At 39.9% G+C, this 18,738-nt stretch overlaps 1 protein-coding gene across 2 annotated transcripts; it reads left to right on the top strand.

The window, feature by feature from the left end:
- The first annotated feature begins 6,658 nt into the window (after positions 1-6,658).
- On the top strand, positions 6,659-18,580 carry LOC112176797 (DEAD-box ATP-dependent RNA helicase FANCM). 2 transcript variants are annotated; one of them, XM_024314885.2, is made up of 22 exons: positions 6,659-7,057; positions 7,277-7,420; positions 8,998-9,080; positions 9,167-9,281; positions 9,879-9,970; positions 10,147-10,201; positions 10,285-10,406; positions 10,488-10,601; positions 11,117-11,310; positions 12,108-12,238; positions 12,652-12,712; positions 12,847-12,917; positions 14,000-14,049; positions 14,116-14,281; positions 14,454-14,581; positions 14,673-15,005; positions 15,086-15,149; positions 15,468-16,124; positions 16,227-16,673; positions 16,943-17,006; positions 17,181-17,324; positions 17,714-18,580. In XM_024314885.2, the coding sequence occupies exons 1-22, from the start codon at positions 6,733-6,735 to the stop codon at positions 18,273-18,275; spliced, it is 4,122 nt and encodes a 1,373-aa protein (XP_024170653.1). In that variant the 5' UTR covers positions 6,659-6,732; the 3' UTR covers positions 18,276-18,580. The 2 variants fall into 2 exon arrangements, with proteins under 2 accessions (XP_024170653.1, XP_024170652.1); XM_024314884.2 differs by having other exon boundaries at positions 16,227-16,703.
- Positions 18,581-18,738: the final 158 nt, after the last annotated feature.

The raw sequence follows: 18,738 nt of genomic DNA, 5'->3' as shown, positions 1-18,738 counted from the left end.
GCTCGTAGGCTCATTTGTGGTAGACTTCAGACCCCAATTGTTCGAACATGCGTAACTATGGATCCAATCCATATACATTCACGAACCACTTCGTGAAAAGCAATGATCTCTGCATTGTTCGAAGATATAGCGACTACGGTCTGTTCTGTAGACCTCCAAGATATCACGGTCTTTTCCCATGGTGAACACTTAACCAGTTTGGGAATGACTATTGTGTGGGTCAGAGAGATACCCAACATCAGCAAAACCTTCCAAAACACATGTCGTTTTGGGATGGGATAGAGAACGCAGGCCAACGTTGGCAGCGTTTCTGGTGTGTGATGGATCCGAATCCATCATCTCTCTATAGGGATAGAACAAGCCTATATCATTCATACATCTCAAGTATCGAAAGATATCTTTTACACCAATCCAATGGCGTCGCGTTGGCGCAGAGCTGTATCTAGCTAACAAGTTCGCAACATATGAGATGTCCAGTCTTGTGCATTGGGATAAGTACAATAATGCGCCTATTGTACTAAGTAAGGCACTTCTGCCTCTAGCACATCTTCGTCGTCATCCTTTCGACGAAGAGGATCCTTTTCAGGATCAAGACTACGGACGATCATGGGGGTGCTTGAAGGCTTGACCTTGTCAAAATGCCTAAGCATCTATCGACACGATGCTCAAGTTCCAAACAGAGACATAATCGTGTTCTCCCAAAATCCTTCATCTCAAACTCGGATTTCAAGTGTTCAGCGGTTTCCCTTAACTCTTTAAGGGCTTCTAATGAAGATCATGTCCAACATGAACCACAATAGAATCCGAAACTTGTCAGAGAAACGCGTGGGCATATCCCTTTCCAATCAAGTAGTCACTTTAGTGAGCGTTTCAACCTCTTTATAAACGCGCTCCATGGTCTAGAGCCACTTGACTTGGGTAAATGAAGTTCTCCATGAACCTTCATGTATATTCTGTATCTAGATCCCTATAGAGATAAGTAGTGACCACATTTGTAAGCTGCATGTTCAGTTATTCGGAAACTACCAAACTGACAAGGTAGTGGAGTGCAATGACATCCATTACGAGAGAATATGTCTCATCGTAGTCGATTCCAGGGCATTTTGTGAGAAGCCTTGCGCCATAAGGCGAGATTACCATCTCTTTTTCTCACTACGCTTTCTAACGAAGACCCATTAGTCAACAGGTTTTATATTAGGAGGTGTTGGCATCTCTAGCTCGAAAACCTTCCTCTTCGTTAGAGAATCCATCTTAACCTGGATCGCATCTTTCCATTTAGGCCAAAAACTCTCTACGTTGGCATTCATTCATCAACGGAGCGTGGTTCGATATCATCTAACTCAAAGACTCACACGCAACAAAATACGCAACTACATCATCAATTCTGATGGAGTTTCTATCCCACGTCTCATGTACACTAGTGTAATTTTCATAGAGCTCTATATTCTCAGGAATAGGTTCTGGCGTTGAGGCGTCCCCCAACGATAACCATAACCCGGAAGATACTCATGAGACGGATTTTTGAGTGTCGATGATCGAGGATTGGTTTGTGCCAATGTATCCTTCGAACCCACGGGCCGTGCCCTGTAACGCCAGAGTGTCACTCTCATTGGCGTTGGCGCCATGCCTACCTCCGTGTAGGGTGGCGCTACATCCTCTCGTAGGGACGTCCTTCCTTGCAGGCTTGTTTGCAGCATATTTGTGTGATCTCATCACTTTAATAGGGATCAAGATGAGACATAGTGGGGACAGACTACGACAATTCCTATCGTTCCTGTTGAACATTCGTGTTCTTATCTCCCCCTAACGACGGGAAGACTGTCTCATCAAAGTGACATCCGCAAATCTAGCGGTAAGAAGATCGCCTAGCAAGGGCATTTAAGTGGCGGACGTTTGTTGGAAGCTCAAATCCAACGTAGTTGCCCATTCGTCTGTAAGGACCCATCATAGAGCGCTGTGGCGGCACAATTGGCACCTAAATGGCTCACTCAAATGTGCGGAAGTACAAAAGACGTGTACCCAGTCACTAGCTGTAACACGGAGGTACATTGAGTGGCGGTAGGTTGTAGACGAATTAGCATGGCTGCATGCGATATCGCATCACCCCAAGCGGATGGAAGAAGATTGGTGCGCATTACCAATGTTCGGACTACCATCGTAGTCGTTTCCGCGAGACCAATTGGGTGTGTACATGGGAATGTGATGTCTAACATCAGTCCCAATGCAATAACCATCGAAAGTCTTTCGATGTAAACTCTCTAGCATAGTCAAATCCAATTGACTAAATAGGATGATCCGGGGAGTGAGCCCGTTGTCACATGATATGTGCTAGGAGTGTAGCATAAGCAGCATTACAAGTGGACAATGGCACAACACGTGACCAATGTGTTTGTGTGTCAACCAACTTCATGAGATATGTAAACGTCCGCAAGTTGGTTGAACTAGTCCACAGAATCCCTACGGATTTTATGTAAGAACAGAATGAGTATTTTTATATCCTTTGCATAAGACGGTCTCAGTCCTAATTTCCCGAAGGAACAGGCTTTGCAAAATGAGCGATGGGCCTTAGAAGCAACCAATGAGGATTTTAGTTGGGCCTGAGCGTCTGTAGTGCTATTAGAAGCAAAAAGTGTAACTACATCTCCCATCATGGGGTTGGAGCCATGGAAATTAGCATGTATGGCGTCATGGCCACAAGGAGGAACAACCATGGCGTGATGCTCATGGTTGGCGCCGTTTATGGCGTCATCAGATTCTTGCTTCGTTTTGCTCAAAATGATGGATGTCCGAGTGAAGTCTTTAGTAGACGGATCATCATATCATGACCAGGATGACCTATCCTGTCGTGACAAAGCCAATATGTGTCTAAATCCAAGAGATCTTCTCTCGTAACTTTATTGGATTAAAAGCTCGAATAGTGACATAGAGTCCACTAGATAGACACATAAACTTCTCTAAGATGTGCCTTTATTCGCAATCATTAGAGGTAATGCAAAAGAACTCATTTCCGTTCTCTACATGCATTTTCGCATGGAATTCGTTGGCTATTCATAGGGTACTTTGTGCCCTAAGAGCGTAGAGAGTTTTTGTGACAACTGTAATCAGGGTGCCATTTGGCAAGTGGAACTTGGGCTATTCCATGTCCTTGAATTAATATTGATGACCTAGCCATCGTAGTCACAAAGTCATATGCTCAGAATCAAAGTTGAGTCATAATGAAAAGAACTCGAAATTTTATTCATAAGCCAACGGAGTACATCATTGTTTCTATGATCAAAGAAAACCTAATCCAATAAAAAGTAATATGGCAATCGCCTACATCTCTTGGAAAATAAAAAGACTTAATCAAAATCGCCAATTTCTGGGTCTTGATCCTTGTAGTCTTCCACCCTTAGATCTAGATCACCATCTTGATCATCTTGTGCCATGTAATTTGCTTCCCTTGCTTCACGATACGTCTTGTATGCGTTTGCAACATTCTGGGGTGCGGTACATGTTTTGGCCCAATGTTCAGTTGATCCACATCGAAAACAAACATCATTATGGTCAGGCTCCCTTGATCGAGGCGCCATTGGGGCGCGATTTGGACGACCAATCCTATTGGTGGCGTTACCACCATGGTCGGAGGCTCCGCCTCTCTCTCTCTTCACACGTTGACCTCTACGGTTCCGTGCACGCCTTTCTTGGCGATTTCCTTCCTCTTTAGGGCGAACATATGGACCAGAATGTCCAGAATTGTCCCTATCCTTAGGGTTTCGCTCCTTGCGTCCTCCATTGGGGGCGCGACTATAGTTAGACTCCGGAATAGGCTTAGTTCCCACGGGTCTAGCATTATAGTTCTTCACAAGGATATTATCGTGCTTTTCAGCTACGTTCATGGCGCCAATGAGCTCATGAAACCTTGTGATATGTCCTGCATTTACATCAATCCGATAATTCTTTGAAATCATCAGTGCAGAGAAGGGGAAGGTAGAGAGAGTCTTCTCGATCAACATCGTATCAGTTATGGCTTGGCCACAATACTCCATCAAAGACTTGATACGAAGAGCTTCCGAGTTATAATCAAGCACAGACTTGAAATCACAAAAGCGGAGGCTATGCCATCGCACTTCTAAATCAGGAAGCAGGGAGTCACGAACGTTGCCAAATCGCTGCTCAAGTTCTACCCATAGCTTTCTTGGGTCTTCCTCATTGAGGTATTCATTTTGGAGCGCGTCATTCATGTGCCTTGTCATGAGAATGATGGCTTTAGCTTGTTTTGCTTCAAAAGCAGTAGCTTGCTCAATAGAGAGCACGTTCTGACTAGGCTCTTGGATGGTTTCCAGAATTCCATCAGCCTTAAGATGTTGGCGCACATCTCGGACCCACCTATGGTATCCTACGCCAGTTGTCTCGAGTGGAACAAAGTTCAACTTGTTCAGGTAACTCATCCTGAAAAACAACACAAGATTAGGGTTAGTTTCGGAGCGAAAAAGGCTACCACGAAAAACTATTAAATTTCTGAGTGTAGTCGCTTCCAAGAAATTAGGAATTTTCTGAGCGTAGTCGCTTCCAAGAAAATCCGATTCCAAGAGGGGTTTTGGATTAGATCGAAACAACGATGTGTGTGGTCGATCGTTTTCTTCTCAACAAACTCTAAGTTTGGAGGACTCTACAAGCTCCAAACTTGGAGTGAGCCCCACAGTTCGGCTTTTGGTCTCCCCTATGAAGAAGAAAGGGGGGTAGAGGAAGAGATGTTGGAAGTCCCCGAGAAAAGAAGAAGAAATAAAAAAAACGGGAACTTTTAGAAAAGTTTACCTTAAAAGATGGCCGGAAACGTGGTCGCCGGAAAGTCACTGTAGCTGCCGGAGTTACTGTAGCTGACCGGAAAAGTCGTCTGAAAATGGCCGGAAAAAGTCGCCAGAAAAGTGCCAAAAAATGGCCGAAAAAGTGGCCTGAAGTTGGCCGGAAAAATCGCCGGCGGTCGTTGACCGGAGGGTTGACCGGCGTTGACTGTGGTTGACCGGATCGCTGACATGGCTCGCTGACGTGGCTACTGCTGATGCTGACGTAGATGATTGCGTGGCAGATGACGTCAGAGTCTTATGCTGCTGGGCTTCAGATTATTGGGCTTCAGGCTGCTGGGCTGAGTACTTAGGCTACAGGGGCTTGGGCTGACCGCAGCTGGGCCTAGGGTTGACCGAGTTGGGTTTTGTTGACTGAAGCACAGATAGGAGGTGCAGGCGGCGGTTCAGCTGCTCAGTTGGTTCCGGCGGCCGGTTCGAGTCGATCTAGACCGGTTCCGGTGGTGATCTTTCGGATCCGGTGGTCTGAGGTCTGTTTGCAGCTTCTGGTGGAGTTTGGTGACGGTGGGCAGGGGGGAAGGCGTAGAACCGGGCAGAGAGGGTAACTGTATTTCCGGTGGCCGGTTCGTATATTTTCCGGCCGGTTCTGGACTCCTGGAGGTGAGAGCTTCAAGGTGGGCGGCGGAGGTTTCTGGGATTTGAAGGCTACGAATTTAGGGCTTCAGGGTTAGGGCTTCGTGCTGATAACGTGTTATAGAGAAACTGAATTTGAGAGGAATTTGCTGTGTATTCTCATTGATAATAGGGGCCTCTTTATATAGAGGATTACAATACATAGAATCTCAATCATACAAGGAAAGTAATTCTACATTGATTAGGATTCAAGATCCTTCTAATTAAATCCTATTACCACTAGGTCAAGTAACCTAGAGTTTGGGCTAAACACAAATTAGGTTTTCCTTGAACACAAAACTATTTAAAAACACTAGTAGCCCAAAATAGCCCCAAAAGCCCAGCTTGAAGCCCAACAAAACTGGCCTGACATGGCCCAACCCTTGTCGCCCTCACCCAGCCGTAGCACAATACCTGAAAAACCAGAATTGTGCCACCCGACCACGTCGTACACGACCAGCGCCACTCCGATCAACGTCTCCCCTGCGCCGCCCAGACCACGCCATCTCGACCCAAGCTGTACCGATTTACGTCAACCCACACCGCCACCATGACCCACGGCATCTCGATCTCGCCCCACCATGAATCCGATCTGCCACGACCCGCAGTCACCAATCTCATCCGACCATGATCTTGCTTCGCCACAAATCGGCATCCCACACACATAACCACTGCGCTTAGGAACATAGCACCGGAGACCACTGCCAAGACCACCATGCCAAGACTAGGAGCACAGAACCTTCCGGAGAAACCATACAAGCAATAGCATCAACACACCTCGTCAGGCAGCCAACCGCAAAACATCAACGAGGCTGAGGCCAACACCAACGTCCTAAAATGATTAATTTAATAAATGACTTTGGCTTTGTTTGTCTCCAATTTTGTTGCAGCTGGTCAACAGTCTCTTTTCTTGTGCGGGAGTGCCAGCACCGTTCGGGTGCGGTCGTCGGGGGTGTCCCTTGACCTGACTTCTTTCAAGAGATTGTGGACGAGGAGAGCACCAACCTCGTCGTGGGTATACTTATTTTGTGCGCTTTATATGATGACTACGAGCAAGTCATTATTGTACTGCTTGTTGAAATGCATAATGAATTACATTTTCAACTAAAAAATCATCTATTAGCACAATTTCTAATATATATATATATTGAAATAATTTCCACACAAAAAATTGAAATAAAAGGACGAGGCGTGTTCTTCATATTTGCCGCCATTTCTCAAAAGGGTTTATTCACAAGCCCACACCCACCCGCATTTCAGTCACACAGCTACCTCAATGACCTCCACCGATCCTCACCACATAGTCGACGACGACGAAGACGACGATTTCGATTGGGAAGCAGCTGCCAGAGCTGTCGACGTCGTCACCCAGACCACCGCAAAGCCCTCATCTTCCCATTTTGCCCCTCCTCCCCCAATTCAGAAACCACCGTTTCCTCCAACCTTCAACAACAAGCCCAGTACTTCACGGCAGACCACTCTCGATAGGTTCATTGGGAAGCCCGCCCCAAAGCCTCAGCCTGAAATTCGAGACTGCGGCGATGAGAGAGTGTCCCGTGTTCAAATTGATGCCGAAAAAGCCAACACTTGGATGTACCCAGGTTCAAATTCACTCTCTCTGCCTAGTTTTGTTTCATCAATATGCGAAAGTTTGTAAATTTCGGGGTTTTAAGGAACTGGGTAGGCTTGTTCTTATTAGGTTTAGTTCTTGTTGAACCAAATTTTGGTTGAATTTCTCTAAAATTTGGTGGTGTTATGAACTATACTGATTGAGCTATTAATATTTATTTCCTGAATTTTGGTTGTTCTGATCAATGCAGTTAATTTTCCTGGGCGTGACTATCAATTTGCTATCACCAAGACGGCACTTTTTTCGAATACGCTGGTGGCATTGCCAACCGGACTCGGGAAGACGCTTATCGCTGCAGTTGTTATGTATAACTACTTCAGATGGTTCCCTGATGGTGAGTTTACTCGCACACTGCTTCTTAACCAACTGCTTATTTGTCTACTATTCTCGTGCTCTTATTGGTTTATCGTATGTAATGTGATGCGGTTAGATGTAGCATTTGTGTGAACCTCAACAGCATTGGATGATTGATTATTTGGCGGTTAGTTTTTAAGGTAGGGGAATACATGTGATGGATAGGTGTCTAGCAAAAGGGCAAAGACATTGCTGAGAGATACTAGAAATGAATAAGGAGCATGAATTGAAGGTAGAATTTTGTGAAGTGCTTATCAGCTGGAGTTGTATGTTTTATTAAGCTACTTGTAGCTTGAGGATGACTATATATAGATGTTGATGAGGAGTTCAGAACCATCAATAAGTGGCTTGTGAAACCTAGTAGTGCAGCCTATGTTTCTGATGACTAAAGAACCTCTGTGGATCTTTGATCGTCAAGCTTTGCATGGCTTAGTTTGCCTTAGTTTAGTTACTGAAAGTAGCAGTTTGTTTGTGAAAAGCCATGAAGGCTATAAACAGTATCATTACACAAATGCAAGTAAAGAAACATTGGCATATGGATGACAAGATGTGACCAGAACAGCACAATCTTGAAAAATTAGCCATATCTAAGAGTTTTGTGTTTTAACCCAGTTTCCTTGAGTTTTGATAAGGTATTAGGTGTGTGGTGTTTTGGTAAGTTCTAGATTTGCTGTACCGGCCTTTGAGTTGATTCAATCTTGATTCTTCTATCTTGTTTTCCTAATTCTCTATTTCCTTAGATTTATTTTTCCTTGTATTTAAAAATGCTAAACCTTGTTTGAAAGGACTTGGTAGCAGCGATACTTTATCTTGTTCAGACTTTAGACTTCAGAGATCAACATACAGTTTTTGTAAGGTTTTTGAGGGTCTGATTACATAAAAAGGTCTTTCTCTTTCTACATGTGATTGCTTAGGAAGATGTATGCCTTAATGCTTAGTGTTCGTTGTCCTCTTAATGTATAATTCTTGCTTCTTCCAAACATTTATGCTACCATGACTGGTGTAAACGCCATTCAGCTCTGTTTTCTTTTATACATAGCCTTTCCTTATATATGTTGCACCAAATCTCATCCAAATGAGCCATCAGGAAGCCTAACTAATCAATGTGCAAGCTTCTGTGCCCAACTAATCAATGTTCATGCTCCTGCATCACCTAGTTATCAATATCCTAGAGCTTGAGTTTGGATATCTTGGAATTAGTGAAATAGACACTTCACAAAATAGGTTAGGGATTTGGGTAGTGTTGGTCTTAGTCAAATTATTGCAAGTTATGTGAAGGTCTTGCTATCACATTTGGTCTTGGTCTTGTCCAAATGAACTCACATTTGTTTTTGTTCACATAATATCATAGTAACTCATGTGATGGTCTTGATCTTGAATTCTTCTTGAAACAATTTTTTATTTTATTTTTTTGTTCTTTTAGTCAAGAAGTACTTTGGGTTTTATTGGTTCTTGATTGAGTTACGTGAAGCTTCATAAATTTCAGTTTTCTGTATTTTGACGTCTTGAGTTTATTTTGTGAATTATGGAATATTGACATTGTTCTTTCCACTACAGGAAAAATAGTCTTTGCTGCTCCTTCTCGACCACTTGTTACGCAACAAATAGAAGCATGCCATAATATTGTAGGAATACCACAAGTAAGAACCTTTATTTATAACAAATCTCTGCTTAATACGTATATTTGAGAATGTTTATGAGATGATTTTGATCAAACTGATTGCAGGAATGGACAATTGATATGACAGGTCAGATAAGTCCTACAAAAAGGGCATGCTTTTGGAAAACTAAACGAGTTTTCTTTGTTACTCCACAAGTGCTGGAGAAGGACATTCAGTCTGGTGAGTAACTCTGAATCCATACACTAGCAGTTTTTTTAAGATAAGTTGGTCGAGTGTGAGATTTTTCACTTGTTGCAATACAAAACCTCCACAAGAAGGTGTGTTCTAGGTCTAATGTTGTACTAGAGAAGAGTGAAAAGGTATAAATCGAAGCTAGTACTGTTCAATTGGTGTAGGAAGAGGGAGCTGCAGGTTTTCAGATTGAATTTGCTGCATATTTTACTGCTCGTAACGTTTTTAGGATAGATATTTTCTCTTCCCTTGTTTGGGTGACTTTTTGTCCACTGCTGGAAATTGATTGTAGTTTAAATTTTAGTGAAGTCTTTGTTTCTAATCTAAATGAGAAGTCTTAGTTTATATCCAGACCCCAGTTTATACTTATAGAATGATCAACATTTATTTTTATTATTTCCCCATGAGAAAACTATGCCAGTGCTGTTTATGTCCAGACCTCTATATATATATATATATATATATATATATATATAGAGAGAGAGAGAGAGAGAGAGAGAGAGAGAGAAAGTTTAGGGTGTGTTTCTTTGTCTTTTGAGAAAGGTCTATCGTCACTGGATTTTGCTTAGAGGTACTTCGTTGCAGGAACATGCTCAGTCGAATATTTGGTATGCTTGGTGATTGATGAAGCTCACCGAGCATTAGGGAACTATGCTTCTAGTGTTGCAGTTCGTGAGGTATGTTCTATTACTTTATGATCTATCAATTATGTTTGATTCTTCTTTCCAAATATTTTGTTCTTTGTGAATGGTATTCTTGTCTGTTATTATCTTATTATGGCTACCTACACAACTGTTGGTTCAGTGTTACTTGCTATTAAAGCAGAAGATACTAATGGTATTTAAACTTTTAGTTAATGGCGGCACAAGTGCCACTGAGAATTTTAGCTTTGACCGCAACACCAGGATGTAAGTAACTATTTTCTACTGAGTTTCTAAGCATTTTTATAATAATATTAAATTTTATTTACAACTCACATGCAATCCTACAGCTAAGCAGCAGACTGTTCAGCAAATTATTGATAACTTGTGTATATCATCACTTGAATACCGTGAAGAAAATGATGCTGATGTCAGCCCTTATGTTCACAACAGGGAGGTAGAGTTGATTAAGGTATGTATGGTAATCTGTGTTTACAGAGTAATGTTTGTGTACAGAAGTAAAAAAAAAAAATTTTGATTGCAATACTTCTAGGTGGCAATGGGTCTAGATGCTGTGGAGATAAGTAATAAGATATATGATGCAATACGACCATATTTAACCAGGCTTTGTGCGGCTGGAGTTCTCCCAAATAGAGACGCTCAAACGGTATGGTTCAGTATAATTTAAGAGTCTAATGTTTCCTTAGTCTTGCTGGCTGGAATCTTTTCTTTATAGTTTGGTTACATTATGGGCCGATTGCTGAATACATATAATGCATCTACCCCTTGATTTTGCTTAAATGCATCCACACCTTGATTATGCTATAATATACTATTATTAGCCAATCTAAAGTTTTTTGTTTTCTGTGAAATTACGAGTAATTTGGTCAGAGTTTGGCATGCAGATTAGGATTTATTCATTCTTGGTTGCAGTTTGCTGGTTTTGGTGAAAGTCTTAATACAAGTTATTTTTGGCTTTGAGAAAATATTGAACAAGCTGTGCCTCAGATGTTCCTCTAGATTTAACTAACATATAAGCCTTTCTATAAATTACCAATTTTTGTTTATATTTAGGCTTTACCGCCTTATGTATATGTGTTTATTTATTTACTAATACTTCAGTGATCCAATCGCATCTGTGGGTCTATTTAATAATATCTTCCATTTGGGGGATTCTTACAGTGGAGCCCAGGCGAGTTACTTAGGTTTAGGGAGAAATTTCGTCTTGCACCTCCTCCAGACTTCCCCCAATTTCAATATGGAGAAATTGAAGGTTGGTATGGAGTTCTTCTTACAGGTTACCACATTCTTAAGCTATTATCAAGCCATGGAATAAGACCAGCATATGACATGCTTGAAGAAAAGTTAAAAAGGGGGTATGTCCTTGTGCACTATCCTTCACCGTCTTTATCACGTCATCCATAAAGTCCAATAACCATGCCTGCATATTCAATGTGGAACCATCATACGATTCTTCTGGTTAGGAACTTGTCAATCTGTTTAGCTGATTCTTTGATGTGAGACTCATAATTTTGACGTTCTTGTTAAAGTTTTGTCAATACATTTAGCACCCGTCTTATTTACTTGCTTTTCTTATATAAAACACAAACTTTCATTCTATATAAAAAAAGAAAAGAAAAAGTGCATAAAAAAAGAAGTATCCAGTGTCCACCGATCTCTGCAGCCTATATCAAAGCTGAGAGTGATATTTAAAGCAATCAGCAACAAAATTTGATAGAAATAAGCTTTTCAAGCAGAAAAGAGAACCACTTTATAGCAGAATTGAATTGTTAGGAATGCAGCTTGCAAATGTTGTCACAAGCTATTCTTTATAAGAGGGACCACTGTTTAATTTTCTGGGAATCAGACAGTTCCAAATGAATCTGACTTCAACAAATCTCAAGGCAAATCATATTGTAATATGAATTCTTCTGTTTAAATACATTTAGGTGAAAGGCAAATCCTCCACTCTCTTATGATGATGGTATTTTGACTCTATCAATAGAACTGCACTATTGAAACTTTGAGTTGAGTGGCATAACTTCTCTTGTGAAGACATGACTACTATGTCTGTTATATTTTATATGCTGATAATGTGGTATGGAAGCTATTCAAGTGTTCAACAAGCAGTTCAAGATCGTCAAGTTGCTCATGCTTAAATTTTCTTTTCCAGGTTTTTTGCCAAGTATATGAGTAGAAGTGAAGATGTTCATAAAGCAAAGCTAAGGATGCAGCAAAGTCTGTCTCATGGTGGTCCGAGTCCCAAGTTATCCAAAATGTTAGAAGTATTGCTTGATCATTTCAGTATGTAGCCTGTTATCTTGATTTTATTGTAAATTTTCATCAAAGGCTGGTCTTACTATTGCATAAGGAAGTAGTTTAGTTCTTGCATTGTGCATTCAGAACTGGAATCCCAAAATCTAAAATTAAGTAGGTTGTATTTTAACTTTCCTGATAGATGAGGAATTCAAGTATCAGTTGAATGCACTGAAGTTACAGTGATTTTTTTTTTTTTTCAGAATGTGAGTTATATTTATTGATAATGATTGACCAAAATTTCTGAGAAGTTGATTTATATGAATAGTCTATCATAACTGGGTTCCAAACCTTCCCATGAATGTGAGCCTCTTGGGGAAGATCAGCCTGTTAATTTTGAACTTGTATACGTGAAAGTGTTGTTAGCTCAATGTGACTGATAGTTATATATCTGATTGCAGAAACAAAAGATCCACAAAACTCGAGGGTTATGATTTTCTCAAACTTCAGGGGAAGTGTCAGGTGCGACAAAATACTTTGTGTTCAATAGAGTTATATGATGCTTTTACTTTTATTTTCTTATTTTTACATGTTATATATATAATTTTTTTTTTTTAAAAAGAAGAATTCCTGGATATAATGATGGAAACATACAGGGAGATAATGGATGCATTGGCAAACATTGGGAATTTAGTTAAAGCTACCGAGTTTATTGGTCAGAGTTCAGGTTTGAAGCTCATTCTTTACTTTGTTCTTTAAGTAAAACTTCAAGCAGAGATAAATACATATAATAAAAATGCAATTGTTGTTACATGAAGTGATTATTGGTGCTATTTTAAACTAGATGTTGAAGAAAATGAAAGTTTTGCATTTTAATTTGTTGAAGTCATTGAAATTTCATGTACTATTTGGGATCAGCTACCCCAATATTACATAGTCATGCAGGGCTACAGAATACTTGATGGTGCATTCAATAGTTTCTATGGGAACATGTGAAATGATTGTGAAACAGAACTTTATTTATCTATGGAAAATCAACATATAGACATAATCACACAAACATGTGTGGGTAGATGGGTGGGATAGCTTGGAGTTATCCATGTTAGTTTAAACTATAATCCACTGGGTAGCCAATATTCATTATTATCTCGATATCAAGTGCTGGCTCTTTCCTGAATAACTTGGGCATTTGGGCTTCAGTAGTTACCTAACATGTTATAAGAGCTCTGGTCGTAAGGGTTTCTGAGTTCAGAACTTCCAATCCCCCATTCGAGCAAAAAATGAAAAATAGTAAGGAAAACTGGTCAATGTATAGAGAGCAATATTTCAAGTGGATGGGTGGGTTAGAGTGTGGTAATCCGTGTTTTTATCAGTAAGTCCATACCAAAATCATTGATGTTTTGGTAGCTGATAATTATTGTTAGCTTGACATACATTGTTGGTGTGTTCCCTAGCTTTAGTTTTTGGGCTCCAGTAGTTGCATTTATCAGCAGTCTGACTGTATGAATATCTGAGTTTAAAAACGTCCAATACCCTTTCATGCATATTTATTGGTGTGCAAGGTGCTGGGTAAGGCTGCACCTATATTTGTTTTTTACTCTTTCTGCATTTGTCTGCCTGTCCACCTGCCAGATACGGCTGCATTTTGCTAGTGAGAGAGGGTGTTAGCTTGATATACATTGCTTAGCTTGATATACATTGCTGACCCATTCCCTAATAGCTTAAGCTTTTGGGCTTCAATTGTTGCCTAAAAATTATATTTGATATGGTTTCCTGTTTGTGAATTCTATTGACTATAGTTTCTAACAGGGAAAATATTAAAAGGCCAGTCACAAAAAGTTCAACAAGCAGTGTTGGAGGTAACTATGCTTCTCTTCATTGTCTTTCCCAAGCACCTGGCTTTGGCTAACTAAATTCTCCCACAGAAATTTCGTGCTGGTGGATACAATGTCATTGTTGCCACATCAATTGGCGAAGAAGGTTTGGATATAATGGAAGTCGATCTTGTTATATGCTTTGATGCAAATGTATCACCATTGAGGATGATTCAACGCATGGGAAGAACTGGAAGGAAGCATGATGGACGAGTTGATATCCTTTTCTTGAGAAACGCATCTTAAGTAATCTGCATCTTATTCAATGCAATGGCTTCTTTGTTCTCCCACTCTCACCAAGTTCCTATATATGTTTTTCTTTATTCCAATTCATTCCCTTTTTTATCTGTGTTCAATGCATATTGTAATAAATCCTTGACAAGTCCTACTAGTTTTAGCCTGTGAAGGATCAGAGTTGAAAGGTTACAAGCGGAAGCTAACAAACAGCAAGAATGTGAGCAAACACATGCGAAATGGGGGAATAAATAGCTTCAATTTTCATTCTAGCCCGAGGATGGTGGGATTTCTAAGAAAGACTGCATCATTATATTGCTATGATACCGTACTGTTACCTTTTAAACCTATTGATTGTGTTGTTTTTCTTGTAGATCCCTCACATTTTCAAACCTGAAGTCCAATATGTTGAGTTTTCAATTGAACAATTCATTCGTCCTGGAAAGAAAGTCAAAGATGATAATGATATTCAGACACCTGTTACTATAGACAAATTAACTGTTGCTGAGACTGGTTTAGTTGCCAAGTATTTCCAGTCACATGACGTAACATGGAAACCATCTCTTATTGCCTTTCCTCACTTCCAAACCTATCCCTCAAGAGTGTATAAAGTAATGCACTCACCTCGAACAACAATGCTAATTGATACAATGCAATCTTTGCAAGGATTATCCTTTTCTAGTGACAGAAAAATTTCCCTCATCGAGGTTTGATTCCATGAATTTGGTTGAGATTTTCTCTTGTTGTCTTTTATTATCTTTACTTATGTATTGCTTAATGCTATCAGGATGAGGTCTGTTCAGAGGATTGCTTAACAGTTGACACTGTCGAGCAGTGTGACAACAGAGAAGGTAGGTCAAAAGAATTGTCTGAGAAGAATATTTTAAGAAATTATTCAGATCATTGCAGATCAGTAGTTCAGTACCAAGGAAAGATACTTTTTTATAGTAGGGTAAAGTTCATAGAATTCAATGAACACGTTCAGACATTTAATTGTACTAGAAGAGCATTTCTTCTAGCTATTTCCTGGTCTATTATCCTGACATAGAACTGATATGACATATACACACATATTCATGTTTAACATCAGAACAAAGCAACTAATTACTTTCTTTTTCTTTTATCAATTTGCTTCGCGTCCATTTAAATCTTCAAATATTTTATTGCAGATTTGCTGAATCTTGATGGTTCAAAGAAACAATCACAGGAAATAGGACTGGATTTCGAACTACAAACTACTGGGACATTGGAAACCAAGGAGAAGCATAGCGACCATGATTTATCTGATGAAAATCCTTCTGGTCACTCTTTTCTCTTTGGTTCAGATGTTGTTGATGTTGATGCTTCTGGAAAGGTCCGTATCATATCTGTCCCTATTCTTCATGGCAAAAGTATACCAAATACCAAGTTTGCAAGTGCAAGCAGTGGTAAGTTGGATCGTTTGAAGCAAAGTTCTTGCCATGTAAGAACATCAGATGAAGAACAAACAGAAGTAACTACTCGAGCTGGAGCTAATGGGGATCCAGAAATGGCTCAGATAGCATATATAAGGAATGATACACCAACTTGGTCTAGATTGTGCGACTCTGAAACCTGGATGGAGACAACAATCAATGCGGATGAAGAGAATCCTCAAAAGCCAATTCTCAAAGGAAACTTTCCAAATGGAGATAGTGCTTGTGAGACGCCTGATGTTCTGAAAAGCAAGGCACCAACATTGCTGGCTGATGAAGACGACAACCTTTTCAGAGATGGTGAGCTTAGTCCAAGGCTTACTAATTTGATCAAAAGTGGAGTTGTTCCAGAGTCACCTATCAATAATAGTGGTTGGTATTCTTACCTGCAATTAGTAAGATTTTATCTCAATTCAAATTTTGATGACTTGCCCTGGTATTAGATTTGTGTTGACATGCATGTAAATGATGCAGGAATATTAGATACCATAAATAAGTATGTAGTTCCTGATGCTGTTTCGCCTGCCCAATTACCTACGGAACTGATATCAAAGTCTTCAAGTCCTGGGAAAAATGGAAAAGCCACTGATATGGATACCAGTGCATGTGAAACAAATGTGTCCCTTTTTCCTACTGATATTGAAATTCAATCTCCCTTGCACAATAGGAGTACTGCCAGTATAAATGAATCTACCTCCACATCACCGGTTATTGACAGAGGCCAAACTGTTTTAGCAGACCTTACAAACAGTAGCTGTAGCAAAGATTGGTGTATAGGTTCTGGAGACAAGTCGCAGAGTGTGAAACAGACACGCAAGTTGAAGAGGTTGCGCAAAGTTGGGGATCATTGGAAAAGTAGGAATCAGGAAAGCATGACAACCAATGATGTCCCAAGAGCAAACCTGACCAGATCTTTTATAAGTACTACTCTTCCTACTAAGCATCTTAGAGGTATCTTGAATATTAATTGAGATGCATCTAGACTTGTTCTTTGTCTATTCAATGGATTGTTTATTTCTTTATCGTTTCTACTTTTGAAGTCCTGATGCTTAGAGTGGCTAGATTTTGTGATCCCTCTCTCTGACTGGAAGTTTTGTAAAACTATTTGATAGGATTGATACTTATTCTGCTTTATAGGATTGATGCGTATCTGACCCAGTTACTCATACATGGTACCTGTTGTTATATAGGTACCAAAATACGTGCAAAGAAGTCGGTTAATGATGTGAGGGAATTCATCGACGAGGAAGCTGAGTATGGACATACTTTTATGCTATATTATATAACATGTAGCTAAACTTTTTTTTTTTTTTTTTTTGTAAATTTGCATAATTTCCCATTTATAAATAATTTCATTTGTGGATAAATAAGATGAAGCTCTTCATGAAAGTAATATCTGAAATTATGTTACTTCACTGAATTGCTTAGGGTATCTTCAGAGGATATATCTGATGATGAAGAAGATGAACCAGACAACTATTCAAATGATAGTTTCATAGATGACAGGATAAATTCTACGGCTGCAAGTACTCAGGCTGCAACCAGTGGAATTGACATGATGGCAGTGTACAGGTCTCTCTCTCTCTCTCTCATGCGAATAGATTATCATAGTCGTCACTTTGAGATACATTATATTTATAGCTATCCAGCTATATTGAGGTTCAATTAAAAGATATTCTTTTCTTCGGTTAGTTAAGCTGGCGTTTGTATCAAAAAGTTCTCTAGGTTCCAAGATGAAATAAGAGGAAAGGTGGCCTGACATGTCTTACGTTGCCCTTCTCCTTCATACATTTTGCCTGAAGTATGCCGTCAATTTGGTTTCTTAGATTTAGTTGGTTCATAATTTTTTGCCATTTTACTTCTCATATAACCTGCATGATTATGTTACATGGATGCATGTCCTCTGAGCTCTGGTTTTATTTCTAAACTGTCAAGAAATATAACTAGTGCCCTTGCAACAGGCGTTCATTGCTCACCCAATCACCCATGGAGAAGCAGCCAAGCAGTTCAGCCACATTTTCTCCCAATTCTGTGGCAACGATAACTAGGACACCGGAAACTGGAAGTTCTGGTGGAAAAACATCTTTCTCTCTTCAGACTCCTCAAAGCGACTCTACAAATCTGCCAATTGGAATAGATTCAAAGTCTTTCCATAAGAATTGGAACTCTGAAGCCAGAACTTTTACAACTGACAATTCTCCAGGATATGAAAGAGATATTGAAAGTCGAAAAAGAAAATCGAGTTTTCATCATTCAAGATCTGTTCCTGCTGTCAACTTGGAGCTAGAATTCTCGTTGCAATCAGAGGCTGCAGGTAGAAATATGCAGCACAGTGATGCACATGGGGACATGCTTTATGATGATCAGTTTTATGAGGGTCTTGATCTTGACGCATTGGAAGCACAAGCTACAATTCTTCTTAAGCAGAAATCAGAATTGCCACTGCAGAAGCCACAGATGAGTCAGTTAAACCCAGAAAATCCTACTCTCGACTGTGCTCCATCATTTGATCTTGGGATATGATAAAAATTTAGATATAAATGGTGCCCTGCAGAAGCAGAAGCATGGCAAAGGATTGTAAACTCTGGTGGCACATTCTCAGGGTTTTCCTTTTCTTTCGTTTTAATAGATTAGTTAGATGCATCGAGAGATCAGCATTGTGTTGGGTGAAAATAGATTTAATTTATAGCACACTGAGTTATGCAAAGTCCATGCTAAAAGGGAAATGTATACATAAATGTAAATGTGTATGTAAATATTAGAGACTTGGATTCGTAATTTTCTTTTGCCATAATCATTTCAGATCGAACCATCTTTGGATAGTGTTATTTTAGTTTTACTGGTAAAACAGTCTCCCCAAGTTAAGTATCACCCCCCTGTATGCTTCAATGCTCAGTCATCTTTCCCTCAATTTCAATCCATTCAAAATGTCAATCGAGATGAAATGAAGATACTACAAAAGTACGCGCTACAATTCTAAAGGTGA

This window comes from Rosa chinensis, chromosome 7, assembly GCF_002994745.2.
Source record: "Rosa chinensis cultivar Old Blush chromosome 7, RchiOBHm-V2, whole genome shotgun sequence".
Lineage (NCBI taxonomy): Eukaryota > Viridiplantae > Streptophyta > Magnoliopsida > Rosales > Rosaceae > Rosa > Rosa chinensis.
This window is presented reverse-complemented; position numbering and strand designations above follow the sequence as displayed.